Source organism: Solanum lycopersicum, chromosome 8, assembly GCF_036512215.1.
Source record: "Solanum lycopersicum chromosome 8, SLM_r2.1".
NCBI lineage: Eukaryota > Viridiplantae > Streptophyta > Magnoliopsida > Solanales > Solanaceae > Solanum > Solanum lycopersicum.
The window spans coordinates 58,305,866-58,325,140 of NC_090807.1; the positions used below are offsets into that span (position 1 = coordinate 58,305,866).

At 37.1% G+C, this 19,275-nt stretch overlaps 1 protein-coding gene across 2 annotated transcripts in view; it reads right to left on the reverse strand.

The window, feature by feature from the left end:
* LOC101257991 (protein TIC236, chloroplastic) overlaps positions 1-19,275 on the reverse strand; it is a 44,882-nt gene that overhangs the window by 9,433 nt on the left and 16,174 nt on the right. For both annotated transcript variants that reach the window (XR_011211229.1, XM_010326851.4), the window contains exons 13-21: positions 19,075-19,242; positions 18,934-18,993; positions 16,592-16,714; positions 7,739-8,014; positions 7,523-7,588; positions 7,265-7,396; positions 5,841-6,665; positions 5,279-5,559; positions 1,190-1,446 (exon numbers count right to left, since the gene is read on the reverse strand). Coding sequence is in view for 1 of the 2 variants with exons in the window: in XM_010326851.4 (XP_010325153.1) it covers positions 1,190-1,446; positions 5,279-5,559; positions 5,841-6,665; positions 7,265-7,396; positions 7,523-7,588; positions 7,739-8,014; positions 16,592-16,714; positions 18,934-18,993; positions 19,075-19,242 (2,188 nt within the window). In the remaining variant the exon portion in view is untranslated. The remainder of the gene's footprint in view (positions 1-1,189; positions 1,447-5,278; positions 5,560-5,840; positions 6,666-7,264; positions 7,397-7,522; positions 7,589-7,738; positions 8,015-16,591; positions 16,715-18,933; positions 18,994-19,074; positions 19,243-19,275) is intronic.

The following is a 19,275-nucleotide window of genomic DNA, read 5'->3' on the forward strand; positions in this document are numbered from 1 at the left end:
TCTTTTATAGCTGAACATGCATCCTTTTTCCTTTTCAGCTATTCAGTATAAGTTTGGTATTCTCATTACTTTTCAAATACGAAGTGTCTCTGATATTTTAAGGATTTAGTGATATTCTTTTAAAAGTTAATCAAAAAAATACAAACACAACATTTTTTGTTTTTGAGAAAGGTAGGTTGTATTATGAACAAAGGAATACTCGGGAAGTATTCCATTAATACTTACAGCCAAAATATAGGGAAGAGAAAACTACACTACATCACAAATAATCTAGAATACTAGGAATATCCTCTTCTTCTTGAGGATATTCATGTTTACACCAAAAAAAGGCAAGGACCAGACAGTTCATCTTCAGTTTTTGTTGAGGATAACTTCATCCCACTTTACAAGATGAATTTTTTGATCATTAGAATCATAGTTTCCTTGTCACAAAAAATTCCTCCTGACGGCATCCATTTTGTCGACACATTTGCAGGCATAGGGAAACCTGACATCATATATGTGGCATGGTATCCAACACGCTATTTATGAGTGTGACTCTTCCACCCAGAGATAAATATTTGCTTTTCCAATTTGCTAACTTCTTTTCACACTTCCTAAAACATTGTTCCCGATGCCTTTTGACTTGCTCTTATCCCCCAAAGGCATTCCAAGATGCACTGTGGGGAGCTCCCTATATCGCCCCCCCCCCCCCCCTCCCCCCCAGGATATTTGCTAACACTCTTATGTTAGACACCTCATTAGAGAATAATTCTTCCAAAACTAGAGTCTCTAAGAGGTTTAATGTGTGTTTTATAGTAGAAAGTGAATATTCACATGCTCTCCATGAGAAAGAGAAGAATTTGGACTTCACAAAAGTGCTAAATAATGGTGGAAAATAACATTACCCAAAGATCAAGTATTTAAGAAGCACTACAACTGTTAAGTTCAATGTATGTAAGTTCAATGTATGTGCATTTAATAGTCCCTGACTCCCTTCTGCAAAGAACCAGATAGTTAATTTTGGACTCTAGTAGAATCCCTGTTATCCGTAATGAGGAACAGTAGTTCTATCACATAGAAAACAGAGCCTTAAAGAAATAGTAACCGACATAAACAGAAAATCTATGGTTCGACCAGATGGCCTGAACTCAACCTGGCAATTGATAAAGAAACCCAACTATATAGACTGAGATCATACTCAAGTTACCTGATGATTGATTGAACTGAATGTCTGAAGCAGCAGGCTTTAAACTGAGGAAGCGTGAAACATACTTTGATGCAACTATACGATTGTAACCACCAGCTGGAAGTCTTGATTGATCAGATGCCTCTCTACTGAAAGGAGCAGTTCCACTACCTTTGTCATGTGGCAGGTATGCTTCCCCGTGACTCAGCTTCATCTTCCCAGAAATGTTTGGTTGCAATATGGACCCACTTACTTGCAATTGAGTATCAACTTGCCCACTGTTGTTCCAGTCATCATCAAGTTTCAGAAGGAAAGATGAGATGAGAAGATTCATATTTTTTTCTAGAGCTAGAAAAACATAAAAAGGAAATAATTGAAGAAAATAAGAAAAGCAGAGTGTGGAATGCAGTACAAGTAGTGTATGTCTACATAGATTCATCAGGAAAGCAAAATACAATGCTTTTTTTTTAAAAAATCCAGTTTAAAGTGAATGAAAGAAAAAACTATGTTGTTTGCCTTTAGATGCTAAAAGTAAATCCAAAGATCTTGGTCAGGTCGTTTAGAAAGATGCGAGAAAAGATTGGCAAGATGGAAATTCAGTATCTTTTTCTGGGAGGCAGATTGACCTTGATTAACTGTCTTGGATGCACTCCCTACATATATGATGTTTTTATTTTCTATTCCAGTAAGTATGGAAAAGAAGATGTATGATCTGAGAAAGAACTTAGATCACACCTATTTAAATGGAAAAATTTGATCATCATCAAAAAAGATGGGGCGCCTGGGAATTAAAACCTGAAGAAACAAAAGAAGGGCTTCTAATGAAGTCTCTATGGAGGTTCACAAAAGAAGAGCATGTATTATGGGGCACAGTTATAAAAGCAAAGTATGGAAAAAGAAGGATTTTGGATGACTAAAAAGGTGCCCACCCCTTATGGAATCAGTCTGTGGAGAACTATCAGAAACTTGTGGTTGTCTCAAAGGAGGATTGAGATTTAATGTGAAGGATGGTCAGAAAATCATGTTCTGGGAGGATGACTAGTTGGGCAGTGGATGCTTGAAGGTGCTTTTCCCTGACTATTTTTGTTGAAGAAGGACATATATCATTAATGGCATCTAGAATATGCAGAAATTTAAAATGCTGAGTGCAAAAATAAAGATAAAGTCAGATCTCTGTATTTCAGATTTACACCAAAAACAAAAGGGATGGAAACAAGGCCCAGTCCAGCTACAGCATGTGATGTTGAGTAACAACACCCAGATCTCTGTAGTGAATATGCAATGTAAAAATAGGTGTTTGTTTGTTTCCCCAGTCAAATTGCATAGAAAACACCTAGGGATTAGCTGCTTTCCTATCTTCTGCAGCACTTCTTGAGTTAAGCAGGCCCTTTTAATGACTAACCAAGTGAAGCATTTCACTTTGGTGGGGATCAGTCCTCTCCAATACTCTTCCAGTGATGATGGTAGCCTCTAACCCCAACTTGTATGCCTTTCTTGTAAGCACTGTTTACTGTGAATTTGCCATCCTTGTTGTGCTTCCGAATAACTCTATCTGCCCTTTTCTTTTTTTAATCCTTTTGTAAGCATCATATTTTGGTGACCACTTACCAGCACATTGTTTTGGTGCGATGTTGATATATACACCGGAAGATGTTACCTTCTCAAAAACAATAAAACAAAAGACTTGAAAAGATTGAAGTGTTCCTCGAAGCATAGAGAAAGCAGGCTCAAAAGGCTCAACAGTGGGCCTAGAGTAAAGAGTTGGCTCAACAGGTTAAAGAGTGAGCTAAAGCAAAGCCAGTGGCTCAACATGCTAGATTGAGAGAGAGAGAGAGAAAGAAGTTCAGAGTGATTTGAATTTTGATGGACTTGAGTTGAAAATGAGAAGCCCAGTGCAATAGATTTAGTAAGTGCCCACGTTGGTTGAAGGAATGAATTGTTGTCTTCTTATATGATTTCGGGCAATCCCCACCTCATGAACTAACGTTTGGAGCCGAGTCATGCCCATGATCCATTTCTAAACACGTTATTAGAGACAACCCATCCCTATTCTTGATTTACCCAAATGTTGCACCCCCATGTTTCATTGTCCACCCACCAGATATCCAGTCTCAGTGTGCCAAAGGGGGAGGTGTAAGTGTCCCACATAAGTCGAAGGAATCGGTTGTCGGCTCTTTATATGATCTTGGGCAATCCCCCCTTCGCGAGCTAACTTTTGGGGTTGAGTTAGGTATGCAATGTATTTCTTAAAATGATTACTTTAAGATATTTCTTCAATGCAGCTTCTCATGTGAAGATTAATACTTTTCACGGATCAAGCACACCTAATTTTCAACTAGGGGTGACAGCGGGATTGGAACATGATCTCTACTTGACTCTGGAACCCACAAAAAGAATCCAAGTGTCCAATCTAAATCCTTAAGGTAAAAAGTAGAGTAGCCCATGACCATTATAAAACCCTTGTAAATCGTAGAAAACAAATAGAAGACATGTAGAGACCTCAAAAAATTCTTAATGTCTTGTCCCACTTAATGTGAGGGACTCAGTACTTGTTTGAAATTTACTCGCGTCTTATCACGGAGGCACTTCATCTTTTCGTGGATTCAGGTATTGATACTCGGTATGACTATGACATGGACCTTCGCTAGGCACCTACCTCATTCTACAGTCTTTTGGTGAGCCTCATTCTATGCTCAGAGAATATTATTGATAATACAAATATTTGAATTCTTTTGGGTGTAGTGGGCCTTCTCATTGGCATTTCTTTTATTCATATTATCCTAGAGGCTCCATAGACACATAATGTTGATCTTTTGTCATTCTAGTGAGGTTTCATATGGCATGTATGGATAACTATTTGTATCTAGAGTTTTACAAGTTACCTAGAGTGCAAGTTAAGTGACGTAACACATGAGGTGGAGGTGGAAGTGAAGATGGATGCACAAGCCATGCCCAAGAAAAGAAGTTTCAAGTATCTTGAGTCAATAATCCCAAAGGACGGAGAGATTGAGATGATGTTGCATATCATATTGGAGCAGGGTGGGTGAAATGGAGGCTTGTCTATAGAGTGTTGTGCAATAAGAACGTGTTGCCAAGGCTTAAAGTACACACTGTTAGTAAGACCAACATTGTTGTAAGGGGCAAAGTGCTGGCCAATCAAGAACGCTCATGTTCAAAAGATGAAGGTAGCAGAGATGAGGATGGTCAGATGGATCATACTAGGAGATATGACTAAGGACGAAGGTGTACGAGGTAAGGTGGGAGTGACCTCTGCGGTGGACAAGAAGATGGTTCAGGCATGTGAAGAGAAAGTGTGTCGATGGGACAATAAAGAGAGATTGGTTGTAGCAAGAGTTAGAAGAGGTAGAGTTAGGCTGAAAAAGAATTAGAGGGAGATACCGGACATGACACAACTACAACTTACTGAGGACATAACCCTAGATAGGAAGGTTTGAAGGACGAGGATTACGGTGGAAGGTTAATACGTAGCCGAGGTGTTGTCGCACTTTTGAAGGTTAATAGGTAGCCGAGGGTCTATCCCAAACAACCTCTCTACCCCACAAAGGTAGAGGTAAGGTCTGCATACAACCTACCCTCCCCAGACTCCAACTTGTTAGATTATACTTGGTATGTTGTTGTAGTTTTAAGGTTAATGAAAATAAAGTGTTCTATGAAAAGCTTTATGTTTTCTAATTCACGCATGCACTATGTTTACTAAATTATGTCAAGGATGGTTCACGCTTGATCAAAGTTAAAGCATCAGGTGTCGATCCACCCCTCCAAGGCTTGCGGCATGATAGGACAAATGTATTCTTTAACAAGGTGAAACAAGAAAAGAAAAAGAACTTCATGTATCTTAGAAATCAGAGAAGGAATCAGCGCCTCAACCAGCTTTAACCATATGTTCACCCCTCCCTAGGAGTTTCCACCTTTTTGCTCCCTTGGTGACTCGAACTCACAACCTTAGGGTTGGGAGTGAGGGGTGCTTACCATCCGAGCAACTCCCTCTTGCTAATATGTTTGTTATTATACTGAGAAAGATGATTACACAGAATCTTTTACAGTTGCACATGTAAATATTTTCTATAGATAAACGCATATATAATATACCTGAAGATATTCTTTGCTCGTACTTCCAGTACTTCACATTTCAAATCGATTTTATCACCATCAGATGCCTCCACTGTTCTGAGTGGCAAATTTCCCTTCACAGAAAGTTTCCCTTTTCTGCTAACTCTACCTTCCAAGGAACTAATACTTAGTCTGTTTGAGTTCACTAGAACTGAGCCACCAAAGTTGGTCAGAGGTTTACGAAATACAGGTGAAGATACAGTTGCCCTATGGAACGATGCAGACCCATCGAGTACCGGTTGTTCAACGGTACCTCTAACCTGTATGTTTGAAGAAGTGATGTACATCAGCACTAAGAGAAAGGAAAACAGATACATAAGCAAAAAACAACTCCCTGTTTTCTCCCTCTTTCTTTCCCCCTGTTTTTGTAATCAATTTTTCCCAACTTGAAATAGTCTTTTTTTTTTTGAAATATGTAACTTTGTATTCACACAAAAGAGCTCATCAAGGAATTGATGAGGAGGGAAACTTGAAATAGTCTCTAGACGCTTCACATTTCTTTAACATTTCTGCATGTAATCTTACAATTAAGTGAACTTACCTGAAGCACAACTTCAGCATTTCCCTGGAGCCAGTTTGCATATGGAGACAAAGCTGTCAACAACATCATGCCGGCGTCTTTAATATCAGCATCGATCCTGACTTCCCCGGCATCAAGTAGGTTCCAGTTCAACCCTTTGAGGTTTTCAGCCAGCTGAGTGTCCCAACCCTCCTCACTTCTCTCTCTGGAGCTTCTTTTATCACTAGCTTCATCTACAGGTGCCTTGTTCTTCTCTGTGCCCCAACTACGAATCCAGGATGATTCACTTTTGTCCCTTTCTGAATTATCTTCCTCCAAAACATTATTTTGGACAAAGGTCAGAGGAACACTTCCTTGAATGTGTACATGACCATTTCGGATGATTGGTTCAAATTTTGCATTGAACAGGAAACGGCTGGTTGGAGTTAGTGAAGCAACAATTTCAGCTCGACCAAGTTCAATACCCCCAATGGCACCATCTAGGAGCCTTACTTGTACATCACATTCTGGTTTAGCAAGATTTCCTCGAAGATCCCCTTCCATATGCAATATGCCTCTAATTGGAGACATAAATTGCCGCAAAGAATGAACTGCTTCGGTGGCAGTTGATTCAATAACCTGAACCAATGTAGGAACCAAACTAACAGGAAAGTTTAGAACAGCAAAATGTAGATTAGGCTTTGCCTCAACCAGAGTTCCATCTGCATGTATTGTGGCATTATCCTTTTGGATAAAGATTCTCTCAAGACGCAAACCATCATCATTGCTGTATGCACCAGCAGCCAGAACACGCTGAGTCTTATAAGTACCCCATTCCCATTCCTCCCCATGAAAGTCGAACTCAGCCTAGAAATTACAGAAACCAGGACAAAAAGTAGGCAATAAGAAGCAACCTGAAAGATTATAATTCAAACATCTGAGGCATTAAAATTATTTGAAAAAACTAAAGCTACATATCAACTACATGTCCTGCATTTTGCAATCCTACTTTAAAGAAAATATCTGAGGCCGCCCTGCATTGTATCTAGAGGAATGAGTTCAAAAATTGACACATCAAAGAATCGAGTCCATAGCCACCCTAGTAAATAATAGATCAGTTGGGAGGAAATTAGGTTGGAATCTTACCATGAAATCCAATCAGCAAACAGGGAGGCGTGATCACAAGTACAGAATAAAAATAAAGAAGCATGAATTGCATCCAAATTAGGGATGGACCAGAAAATATTCAACAAAGACAGCCAGCTCAAACATAAAATTTAAAACAAAATCAAATGCTAAAGCATAATAACTTTTAGCAGACATTACTCTGGAAAGAGACTGAATTTGCACCTATTACCACGAGGTTTGTCGCGTTAATTAAGGTGAGCAATAATACATAGAAATGCAAAGACAAGGAGGAGTATTCCATATCGGAGTACCATGACCGAAATGTAGACTTATTTTACCATTGTGTCTCCATTTCCACCACCACTTGCGTCTAAAGAGCCACTCCAGCGACCCTTAAGTTCAGCTAAACCAGGAAGATTGAACTCTTCAAGAATAACTTCATCTGATAGAGTAGAATGACCCCGAATTTCCTGTGTTTGTTGCCATCAAGAAGTGGTAGAGCTTATCTTAGTATAATCTTTATTAATTGGAAATCCAAGAATAGCAGAACTAACAGAGGTTTCCAGAATTTATCTTGGTAATTTATTAATAAGTACCTCAAGCAGCTTCTGGAGGCTTTCAGTATACAATCCGATTAACTGCAAACTTTGCATGAAAAGGTCCTGCAAGCAAGTAAAAGAGGGTTAAAATTTGTATTTAGTGGAAATCATTGGGGCAACCAATTCAATCAATTCCCACACCCTCCATTCCTGTCTTCTTTATTATTTCTTTATGAGAAACAGATACTTCTATTATTTCATTATTTATTCTACCTTTGACCTTGATAAAACAACAGGGTCAGAACTTCGAGACAGAAGCCTTGCAAGTGGAAGCATCTCAGCAATCTCAGCTCTTGGAACCTCAAGCCTCATTCTCCATCTACCCATGGAAGATATAACACTGCCGAGACGTCCAGTCATTGCCCGGTGAAACAAACTACCTCCCTCCTGGCCAGATGGCATCCGATCTCGTGTGCCAGGCAGTACATATTCACCTTGAAGCTCATACTTACTATTGCTTTGCTCCAAAATGGACTTCTCAATGGTGATCTAAGAAAAAAGGTAACAATGAGAAAATAGTCTAGGATGTTAATCACATTATTAAAATTTGGTACTGTGAAAACCTAAATCGTGGCACTGAAATAGATAGAGGATTCATCATTTTCCCTCCGTATATGAACGCAGATAGGAATACACATTCCACAAAGCACCACTTTACACTGCTGATAGATTTATCCTTTTATTAATTAAACAAAAGAAAGCAGACAATTTACTGTTGTCGCTGAACGTCATTTTGAGCAGTAAAACAAAAAAATGTACTCCCTTCATCCAAATTTATGTCACACAATTTGACTGGGCACGGAGTTTAAGCAAGAATTTTTAATTTTGTGGTGTAAAACAAGTCTTAGACATTTTGTGCGCTACACACCATCTCATTAAGGGATTGTAAAGTTGAATTGTATCTAAATATAAAAGGTCACTTTCTTTTGTGACTGAATAAAAAGGAAAGTGAGATAAATGGAGTGATATGTTAGTGTCCCAATGAACTAACACTTAAATATATGTTGTTAGAATATGAATAGGTTTATACAATCCTATTAGATTAGGAATAGGTTTACACAATTCTATTAGAATAGGGAAAGGTTTATACAATCCTATTTAGAATAGGAATAGGAATACAAATAGGAATAGGAATAGCAAATAGTATCCTACTTGGTAAAGGATTGTATTCTAGTCTCTATAAATAGGGTCTCAATGTAATAATGTAGACAACAACAATTCAATAATATTTTTCTCATATATTTCTCACATGGTATCACAACCTCTACGATCCTGGAAGAAAATCAAAGAGCTTCCATTGTCGGAGGGTGGAACCCATATATGTTGCCCGTCTGGTCATTGATTATGTTAGCAAAAGTTGGGTCACCGCGTATCATTCTTGTGACTATTTCCTCATATTTGATTTATGTAAGCACAGTGCCATCATTCCAGTGACTACTTTCTTATATCTAACTTGTAGCACCGTGCCATCTTTTCGGTGACTTTTTTTTCATATTTAATTTGTGTAGCACTGTGCCATCATTCCAGTGATTGTTTTTTCATATATCATTTGTGTAGCACTGTTGCCATCCTCCTAGTGACTACCTTTTTTTGCAAATCTGATTTGCGTAGGGTTATTGTGCCATTATTCCAACCTTACCCGTATAAATTTTCTTTTCTACTAGGGTTGTGCCATCATTCCGACCCTACCATATTATTTCTTTTTTTCAATGGGGTCAGTCCATCAATTCAAACTATCCTATATAGTAAATATTTTCTAGTTGGATCGTGACATCATTCCAACAATACCAATATCATTTGTTAGATTCTCACCACTTTTAGCCATCAAATCTAATACTCCAGCATATGAGCATGTTCCACCCAGTTTTTCGGTGACTTGTTTGATATCAACTCATCTATTGATTCCAACATGATCCATATACTTTATACTAGGTTTTGAGCACTTTGTTGCGTGGGAGAGATAAGTAGTCTTGTATGTTGATTATGTGAATCACTATATGGTTTGAACTTTGAAGCAGTCTTTGCAGGTTTGGTTTGGGAAGTCAAACATTGTAATTTTATCACTCTGTCTTTTACTGACGTGATGCATTAAATTCAGCATTTCATGAGATGATTAAGCATATTGAAATTGACTGACAATATGCATCAAAATCAATATTTAAAGAGAAGACAGGCACATTGAGATTGACTGCCAATTTTGTGAAGTTGACTGATCAACTTGCAGATATCTCACCAAGCACCTCATTGGTCCTCGAATTAATTACATGTGTAACACGCTAGGTACATAAATTGTATGCACTAGCTTGAGTGGTGGTGTTAGAATATGAATAGGTGTAGACAATCCTATAAGAATAGAAATAAGGTTACACAATCCTATTAGAGTAGGAATAGGTTTATACAATCCTATTTAGAATAGGAATAGGAATACAAATAGTATCCTACTTGGTAAAGGATCGTATTCTAGTGTCTATAAATAGGGTTTCAATGTAACAATGTAGACAACAACAATTCAATAATATTGTTCTCATATATTTCTCACGTATGCCTCCCATGATTTAAGGCATTTCCTATGCTTCAAGCTTTGTACATCACATGAAACGATTACTTCAAAGTCTTTAGCACCTGTGACTTATCAATTGAGTGGTTTCAGCTAGTAAGCTTGTCAGAATTTAACGGATGTCATCAAAACACGTCTGCATATGAGAAGTATTCTTTTGTGCGTGGAACAATTCAAACTGTTTGATGGTGTGGATGAAAGGTGGAGTATTAACAAGAAATTCAGTAGCTTTACAACTTTCTTAGAACAAAGTTGTTTCATGTTATACAACTACTAATTGATACAGAAATAGCTTTCTTAAAGAAAAAAACTGAAGTGACCATGAGCCATTGAGTTAACATTTAGTTCTATTTACCAGGCAAATGAAGTATACTTATGCATAAGTATACTAGAAATAGTCAAAACGACTGGTTACACAAATTTAAAGCAGCAAATATGCATGATTGAATTTTGATACTATAAAAATTACGTGTATACCCACAATCAGGAGGAGGAAGAATAGTAGGAGCCTGTTTCGATTAGCTGATTAAAAGCAGTTGATAAACATTAATTGTTAAAACTGGTTTATAACTAGGTCGTTACATCTTTGAATAGAAGTGTAAAAATTGATAATAAGCAACTGATGTGTTTTGTTATAAAATGTCAATAAGCAATTTATGTCAAAAAATGTCACTAAAGTTATTTATATAAATTATAAATTAAAAGTATATTCCCAAGAAGAAAATTAAGCGATAAAAAAGGAATGAGGGGGGGAGTTAGGAGCTTTTAGGAAGAGTATTTTAAAAATTAAAAAAGATATTAGGGATAAAGCAATAAAATCTTGGTTAGATCAAAAGAGCTTAGAAGGTGAAAAGCCATTAGTTAGGGCTAACCAACTTATGACTTTTGGTTGATTTTAGCTTTTAAGTAATTTTGGTACTGACAAACGCATAGATAAGTTAAAAAATGCTTATAAACCAATTTGATTAGCTTTTAAGGCTATCTAATACCCAGTTACATATACCTACATCTAGAGAATCTTAGAAGTGATAGTGTTGGGTTTATCTTAAATGATTCTAAGAATCTTTTATTATAGGTCTGTTAATTTTCAGAGAAGGAAAAACATAACAATATGATCTTCTTTTGTTATTGAACAAGTAGGAACATTAGTTAAGAAAAAAATTTATGAAATCACAACTACTTACTTCATTATAACACATATTTATAGAGTTTACAAGTAAACCAACTCCTAAGGATAAGATTAAAAAACTAAGGATAAGGATAAGGATAAGTTAGAAACTAATTAACTGCTAAACGATAAATAACCACTCTAACTACCCTACAATATAGAGAACTTGGACTGATGCAGTTCTTATGCATATTTCTATCACTCCTCCTTGCATTAAGAGCTGCAAACTCCAAGTTTTTGCCTGAGAAGTTGAAATTTATTGCCTGATAATGGTTTGGTGAAGATATCAGTCAGCTACTCTTCAGATTTGCAATAGAGCAGAATCACGTCACCATTATTTTGCACTTCCCTCAAGAAGAAAAGCTTCATGTTGAAGTGTTTTTCTTCCCATGAAATGAAATACAGGATTATGAGAAATTGCTATTGCAGATTGATTGTCCACGAATACTTCAGTTCCCTTTGTCTGATTCATGTGTAGATCACCAAAAATTTTCCTCAACCACAATGCTTGATTCACTACTACTGTTGCAACCACAAATTTCGCCTCTGCAGTGAATTGAGCCACAATGTCCTGCTTCTTTGAGCACCACAAAAACATTCCTGAGCCAAGACTGAAACAATATCCAGATGTGCTATTCATGTCATCTGCGCATTCAGCCCAATCACTATCAGAATACCCAAGTAGTTTCAGATCTATTTTTTTCTGAAACTTGACACCATAATTAATTGTTCCTATAATTGATGGTTCCTTTGATGTATATGACAACTCGTTTTGTTGCTTTTAGATGCACCTCACTAGCACAATGTATGAACCTCGATAGAATGCTTACAACATACAAAATATCATGTCTTGTAGCTTTGAGATACATCAAACAACCGACTAAGCATTTGAAGTACGTTTCCTCCACTTTCTTTGCTCCGTCATTCTTGCTTAAGCATCTGAAGTACGTTTCCTCCACTTTCTTTGCTCCGTCATTCTTGCTTAGTTTCTTTTTTTGGTTCATAGGAGTACTCATCTACTTGCAATCTTCCATGTTGAACTTCTTGAGAATTTCCTTAGCATGTTTCTTCTGGCAAATGAAAACTTCATCCCGTCTCTGCTTGATTTCCATACCAAGAAAATAAGACATTAGACCAATATCAATCATCTCAAAGGCTTGCATCATTTCTTGCTTGAAATCCTCGATATGCCTTGTATTGTTTCTTGTAATTAGTACATCATCCACATATATAGACACAACAAAAATATCAATGTCATGATGTTTAACATAAAGAGTAGATTCTGATAGACTCTTTTCAAAGCCTAAGCCAAGTAAATGGGCATCTATTCGACCATACCAGGCCCTTGGTGCCAATTTAAGTCCATAAAGTGTCTTTCTTAACCTATAAACTTTGTCCTCATTTCCTTTCTTCACAAAGCCTTCAGGTTGCTCAACATAAATTTCTTCTTGAAGAAAGCCATTAAGGAATGCTGATTTGACATCTATCTGATACACTTCCCAACCCAATTATGCAGCAAGAGCAAGAAGTAACCTAATCCAGTCAAGCCTAGCTACTGGTGCAAATGTATCAAAATAATCCACACCAAAAATTTGAGCATACCCCTTAACTACAAGTCTTGCTTTATGCTTATTCACTGAACCATCTACATTTAGCTTGGTTCTAAAGACCCATTTCAACCCAATTATCTTTCTGCCTTCAGGTTGATCAACAAGCTCCCGAGTCATGTTTTTCTCAATCAAAAACAACTCTTCTTTCATTGCAGCCACCCATTTTTCATCATTCTTGGCTTCATTGTACTAAGCAAGTTCACATACTGCTACAGTGCATCTCTAATATATATCACTGAGTTGTCGAGTACCTTTGACTGGTAAATGATCCACCATTTCATCCTGTCGTGAAAGTGATATTTTCTTCTCAACAAACTTGGTAGGAGACTTTTTTGCTTTGTCAGACGTGTTAAGGTAAGATGTCTTCGAGTCATCCCAACACCGCTCTTCATTCTCTATAAAATTCACATCTCTACTAAAGATTACATTTTCAGTTTGTGGTTGGAAGACTTTATATGCCTTTGAAACTAAACTATATCCAATAAAAATATGTGGGACAAATTTTTTATCTAGTTTATCTCGTTTAACCCGAGGAATGTAGGAAAAACAGAGACAACCAAACACTTAAAGAAAATTTAACGATGGTTTAAATCCATTACCAAGCTTCAAATGGAGTTTGGTCTTTCAATGCCTTTGTGGGAAGCCTATTTTGAAGAAAAACTTATGTATTTGCTGCCTCTGCCCAAAATTTCTTTGGCAAATTCTTCTCGTGCAACATGCATCTGGTCATCTCCATAATGTATCTGTTTCTTCTCTCGCTTACTCCATTTTGTTGTGGAGTATAGGAAGTAGTAAGCTTAACATGTTGAACTAGTAAGAAGTGTATTCCTTTCCATTATTTGTTCTTACGGACTGAATTTTACAGTTGGCTTCATTTTCTACTTTTGCTTTGGCTTCCGAAAAACATTAGAAGCCTCTAATTTATGCTTGAGAAAATAAATTCAGCACATGCGGGTTAGGTCATCTACAAAAATGATATAGTAAAGACTACCTTTTAGTGAAGGAGTCCTTTGAGGTCCTGCTATATCAGTATGAATTAGTTGAAATTTGTTCGAGGCTCTCCAACTTGTCTTTGAAAATGGAAGTCTTTTGTTTTCCATATTGACACGCAAGACAATTTAAAGAATGTACTTCAAAAACAGGCAAGTCCTTAACTATTTTCATTTTTTGCATTTTAACCAACCATTCATAGTGATAGCGTCCGAGTCTCTTGTGGCATACTTCTGCAACACTTTCCTTTGCTGAAAAAACAACATGCTCTTCCTAAAATGGATCTAATGAGAAACTTTTGCCTCTCATTCTTAATTTAAACATTTCTTGATCTCAAGCATCCTTGATCAAGCAATGATTATCTTCAAAATTTAAGTTGTAGCCTTTTTCCATCAATTGACCAACACTAAGCAAGTTTTGATCTATGTCAGGTACATAAAGCACATCAAAAATTGTTTTAGCATCTAAATTACTTAGAAAGCAATGGTTCCTTTCCCTCTTACAGGAAGATGGTCGCCATTACCTATTCTGACTATAGAAATGGTCGTGGGCTTCAATTCCTTGAAGAGAGACATGTCATTTTTCACATGATTAGTGCATCCACTATCAATCAGCCAACACTCACTAGATGATCTGCTTGAAAAACATGTAGCAACAAAGAGTTGATCTTCCTCCTCACCCTCAACAATTTGAGCCTCTGCTTCTTGCTGCTGACCATTGTTCTTGCAAATGACAGCTTCATGCCCAAGTTGATTGCATTTACTACATTTAGCATCAGGCCTACTCCAACATTTATATGGTGGATGACCTTTCGTGTTACAATGCTTACAAGGAGGATAACTTTTTTTTCAGTGTCCAATTTTTCCTTTGGTAGTACTTGTTGAAATGCCTTCACCATTCTTCTTGTTCTTCTTTTTTTTGTCTTTGCCTCCATCTTGAGGCTTGGCAAACAATGATTCCTCTGTATTTCCTTCTTCTCTCATGAATCTTCGTTGTTCTTGTGCCTGCAAAGCATTCAATAACTCGGCGAAGGTGATCTTGGACAGATCCTTCGTGTTTTCCAAGGTAATTATGGTTGCTTCAAATCTTTCCGGCACAGTTACCAGAATCTTTTCAACAATACGTGAATCATTAAACACGGAACTAAATACCCTGTTTGCTATGTTCAAGAGCCTTTCAAAGTAATCTTTGATGGTTTCAGTTTCTTTCATCTTCTGCATCTCGAAATCTCTTATAAGATTTAACACTTGCATACCTCTGATCCTTTTATCCCTTTCATATTCTGCCTTAAGATAATCCCAGATGACTTTTGCTGACATAATTCGAGTGAAGATTGAAGAAGATACTGCTCAAAATAAACAGGCCTTTGCCTTCTTTTTCTGGTTTTCCTGTCTTTATGGTTTTTGATTTGGGCCATAGTAGGATTGTTACGCAATGGAGGAACTTCATAATCCTCTTCGACTGCCTCCCACATCCATGTCATCTAGATAAGTTTCCATCCTTACAGCCCAAATCTGATAGTTAACTTGTCTTGTTGATTACAATCCTAACTTTGATGAAACACCCACGGATTTCTCAAGAAATAAATGCTCTGATTTTCAGAGAAGGAAAAACATAACAATATTATCTTCTTTTGTTATTGAACAAGTAGGAACATTAGTTAAGAAAAAATTTATGAAAGCAAAACTACTTACTTTATTATAACACGATATCTATAGAGTTTACAAGTAAACCAACTCCTACGGATAAGATTTAAAAACTAAGGATAAGGATAAGGATAAGTTAGAAACTAATTAACTGTTAAAGTACAGTACATAAATCCTTAACTACCCTACAATACGGAGAACTTGGACTGATGCAGTTCTTATGCAGATTTTTAACAAGGTCCTCCTTCTTATGAACTCCACAACAATAAAGTTGAATTTTCTCACAGTTATGAAGAAAATAACTTGATGGAGTTGGATGACTTCTTTTTCCATATATTTTTTTTCCTTTAATGAAATCAGCAAAATCTATCAATCATGAAACTTCTCTCATAGTACTAGGCAAACTACTAAATCAAAATTCAGCCTCCATAGACAAACTTTCTATTGACTTGTCAGGTTCCACATACCCCCACCCCCCACAGGTTAAAATATGATCAATGTTTATTATTACTGTCAATCTCTCTTTCTATCTATCCATAATTGCTTCCTATCCCTTGCATAGAATGATAGAATCAATCTTAAAAGATGAATTTTGTTAAGTTGAGGAGTGGCCTTCTATACCTTATTTTCTTTTGGTGCACCCATGAAGTTCCTTGCTATACAAAAGATAGGATGTCTTCAATTAAAAAAAACATGTCTTTTTGTAGATTTCATACCTTCTGGCCTTCTATAACTCATCATGTGTTGCGCTCTTACCACTAGATCAAAAACCTGAGGGCTTTTCGACGGAAAGTTTTCAGTCCGTGATGGGTGATATGGATCACAGAGCCAGCAGCTTTGCAAACTGATCTATTATCTAAATGGACGATAAGTACAACTTTTCTATTCTTGCAAATACCTTTTTGTTTGTCGGTTATAAGAACAGCAGTTTTTAAAATTCAAAGTAGTTCAAAGTTGATTGTAGTGCTACTGCTGCAAAAATGTGAGCACAAGAAAAGACCAAATAACACCAACAAAGATACAGGTGAAAACATATACACATGCAACATCCCCACGTATCCAAAAAAAAAAGAGAGAGAGAAAGGAGGTACTTACAACATCTCCACTCCATCTGGCAGCAACATCAAGAGCTTCACCCAACAAGCCGCTGAATTTTGGCCGGAGTACTGACAACACCCCATGACCTCTTCTTTTCTGAAAGTTGAGTTGAATTTCTGCCTGAGAGTATTAAAACTTCACAATGTAATTACTCAAAAGGAGAAGCTTCTATAAACAATAAAAGAAAAATTACCAAATCAGCAACATTCACTTAGGCAGAAGGAAGAGAAGAAGAGTGGAAGCCAAGACATGGGGGAGGTGATTAATATTGGATAAGCTATCACTTTTGGTCCTTATTTTTTTAAATAATGTAACTTGTCTATGCTCTTGTTTTCCACGTTCGTAGTGACTGCCATCAACGTTTCAAATTCCTCCATGACGGCTTGTATTGTCCCAAGTAAGTAGACATATCGAATTCTTATTTCTTTGAGTTGGTTATCCAGGATATCACATCACATAAACGAGATGTCAATAGTGTAGAAAGCACAGGCCTTTTCTCAAATCGAATAACATGTCTGGAATGGGAGAAACAAGGTCATCAACTTGGAATCAATAAATCACCATAGGATATTACATAATTGAGCGCCAACCTTCTCCCATTGTGCTTTGGATTTTGCATCTTACTAGCCTTTGCCTTTTCATTTACCACACAAGAATTGTTCGTTAAGCGGTCTTGGACACCATGACCCTTGCACCACAACTCAACCGAGGAAGCCCAAGCTAAATAGTTTGAGCTTCCTGTTGATGGTTCTGAAGTGATCATATGGCTTGAACATCCAAATTCCCGTAATTTTTGGTAACCAAAAATTATCAATTCGAAAAGACATCTTGTGAAATCAGAATTTTGAAGCCTCAAATCTCGGAAAAAAAAACATAAACCATTGACGGAATCTGAAAAAAAAGGTTGTTTTTGTCGCCGGAAAATCAGTTCTGAGCGCTGGAAAGTTGTCAAACCAGGAAACAAATTATATGGGTAGGGTCGGAATGATGGAGAGACCCTACTGGAAAATAAATCTGCCAAGAAAAGTGGCTGGAAACAGCCTGGAATTGCTGGAAACAATGCTGAAGTGGCTACAACAGTGATTTCTTTGCTGGAAAGTGCTAAAAATCTGGTATAAGCTTGTATGGGCCATCTCGGAATCAAAAGAAGAGCAGATCTTGAACACAAAAGTTGCCAGAAAACTGTCTGGAACAGGCGCATGCGCCGGCGCGTGGTCAGATCTCACCGGACGTGACAAGCTTCTGGGAGGCGGATGCAAGCCCGACTGTTGGAGCAGTTGACTAGGGGTTTAGTTGGTGGACGTTAGGGGAGCCTGTGGTGGTGTTGGTTTTCACACAACACTAAAGGAAACAGTCACCGGAAAATTGAGGTGCGGTGACTGTGACTTTGTTTTCTTTACCCAATTTTTCTCACCAAAGCATCTGATACCATGTGAGAAATAAAGGAGAACTATTATTAAATGTGTATCTGAATTAATTGTGTATCTATTTATAGACAATATATTACAGTCTTTTTCCAAGTAGGATTCTATATAATATTCTTTTTCTTATTCCTACTCTAACAGGCAAGACAACGACAAAAATTTCAAGGTCTAGAGGACCTAATGGTCACCATATAGAGGAAGGATATGGTGTAGGCTTAGGTCACCTAGCAAGGAGTTGTGTCGGTACCATAAAAAGGAAGAAAAAAGAAGAAAAAAATTGGTTTGTCAGGTGGCGTAAGGCCGACCACTGGTAGGCCAAAGCTACTTGAGACTTAACAAAGATCATTAAGGTTCTAGTACCGTGTGAAAATAGAAGAGCAAACTTATTGTTCAAATACTATACCAGATGAGCTCCTTGTATACAAATCTTTGGATACCAAAAATATGCTAAATAATCATTTCTCAATGCCTAATAGTGTAAGTCAATGTTATATACTATGGAATAATTATAGAAAACATTGGATGGAAAAATATTTGAATAATTGGGTTCAGATAAAGAATCTTTTCAAATTTTAATTGAGGGACTTCCTGAATCACTTAGTATAATCTGTACGAATACCTGATCCAGGAGATGAAGAACATTGAGCAGAAAAGTTAGACAAACACTATTTGATCCCTCAACACCTATGGCATAACATAAACAATTTCCACCCAAAAGTTCAGCAGCTTAGTTTCTACAGTTCCTTTTTTAACTGTTATCAAAAGGAAAAAAACAAATTCTATACTCTTTTTCTTCTCCTTTTCTAGGCGTATTAAAAGCAATAATTGATATTCCTTAATATGCATGTATGAAAACCAAAAATTCCTGATCAAGGAGTAAATCAAAGAACAATTATTTCCTCTTAATCAGATTACCCTTTGAATCGTTCCACGAAGTGAAGCCAGCTCCAATTCATCCAAAGGCAAATGTCTCACCTGGTAAGAAAGTAAATGCAGTATAAGTCATTTAATCAAGCATCTATATGATCACTCAAGACATGGAATAAATGGAAGTACCTCTAAATTAGCTGAGTGCAGCGGCTGATAGCAGACATTAGCTTTTAAGTGTCCCTTCTGGAAGGAGAACGAGAACATTTTGCCAATCATATTCTCTTCAGATAGAGGATGAAATGGTCCTCTGACCTCCAGATTAAGACTTTCATCTGGTCTACCCATGGCATCCAACTGAATAGAAAAATAGAATCAAAATTTATACAC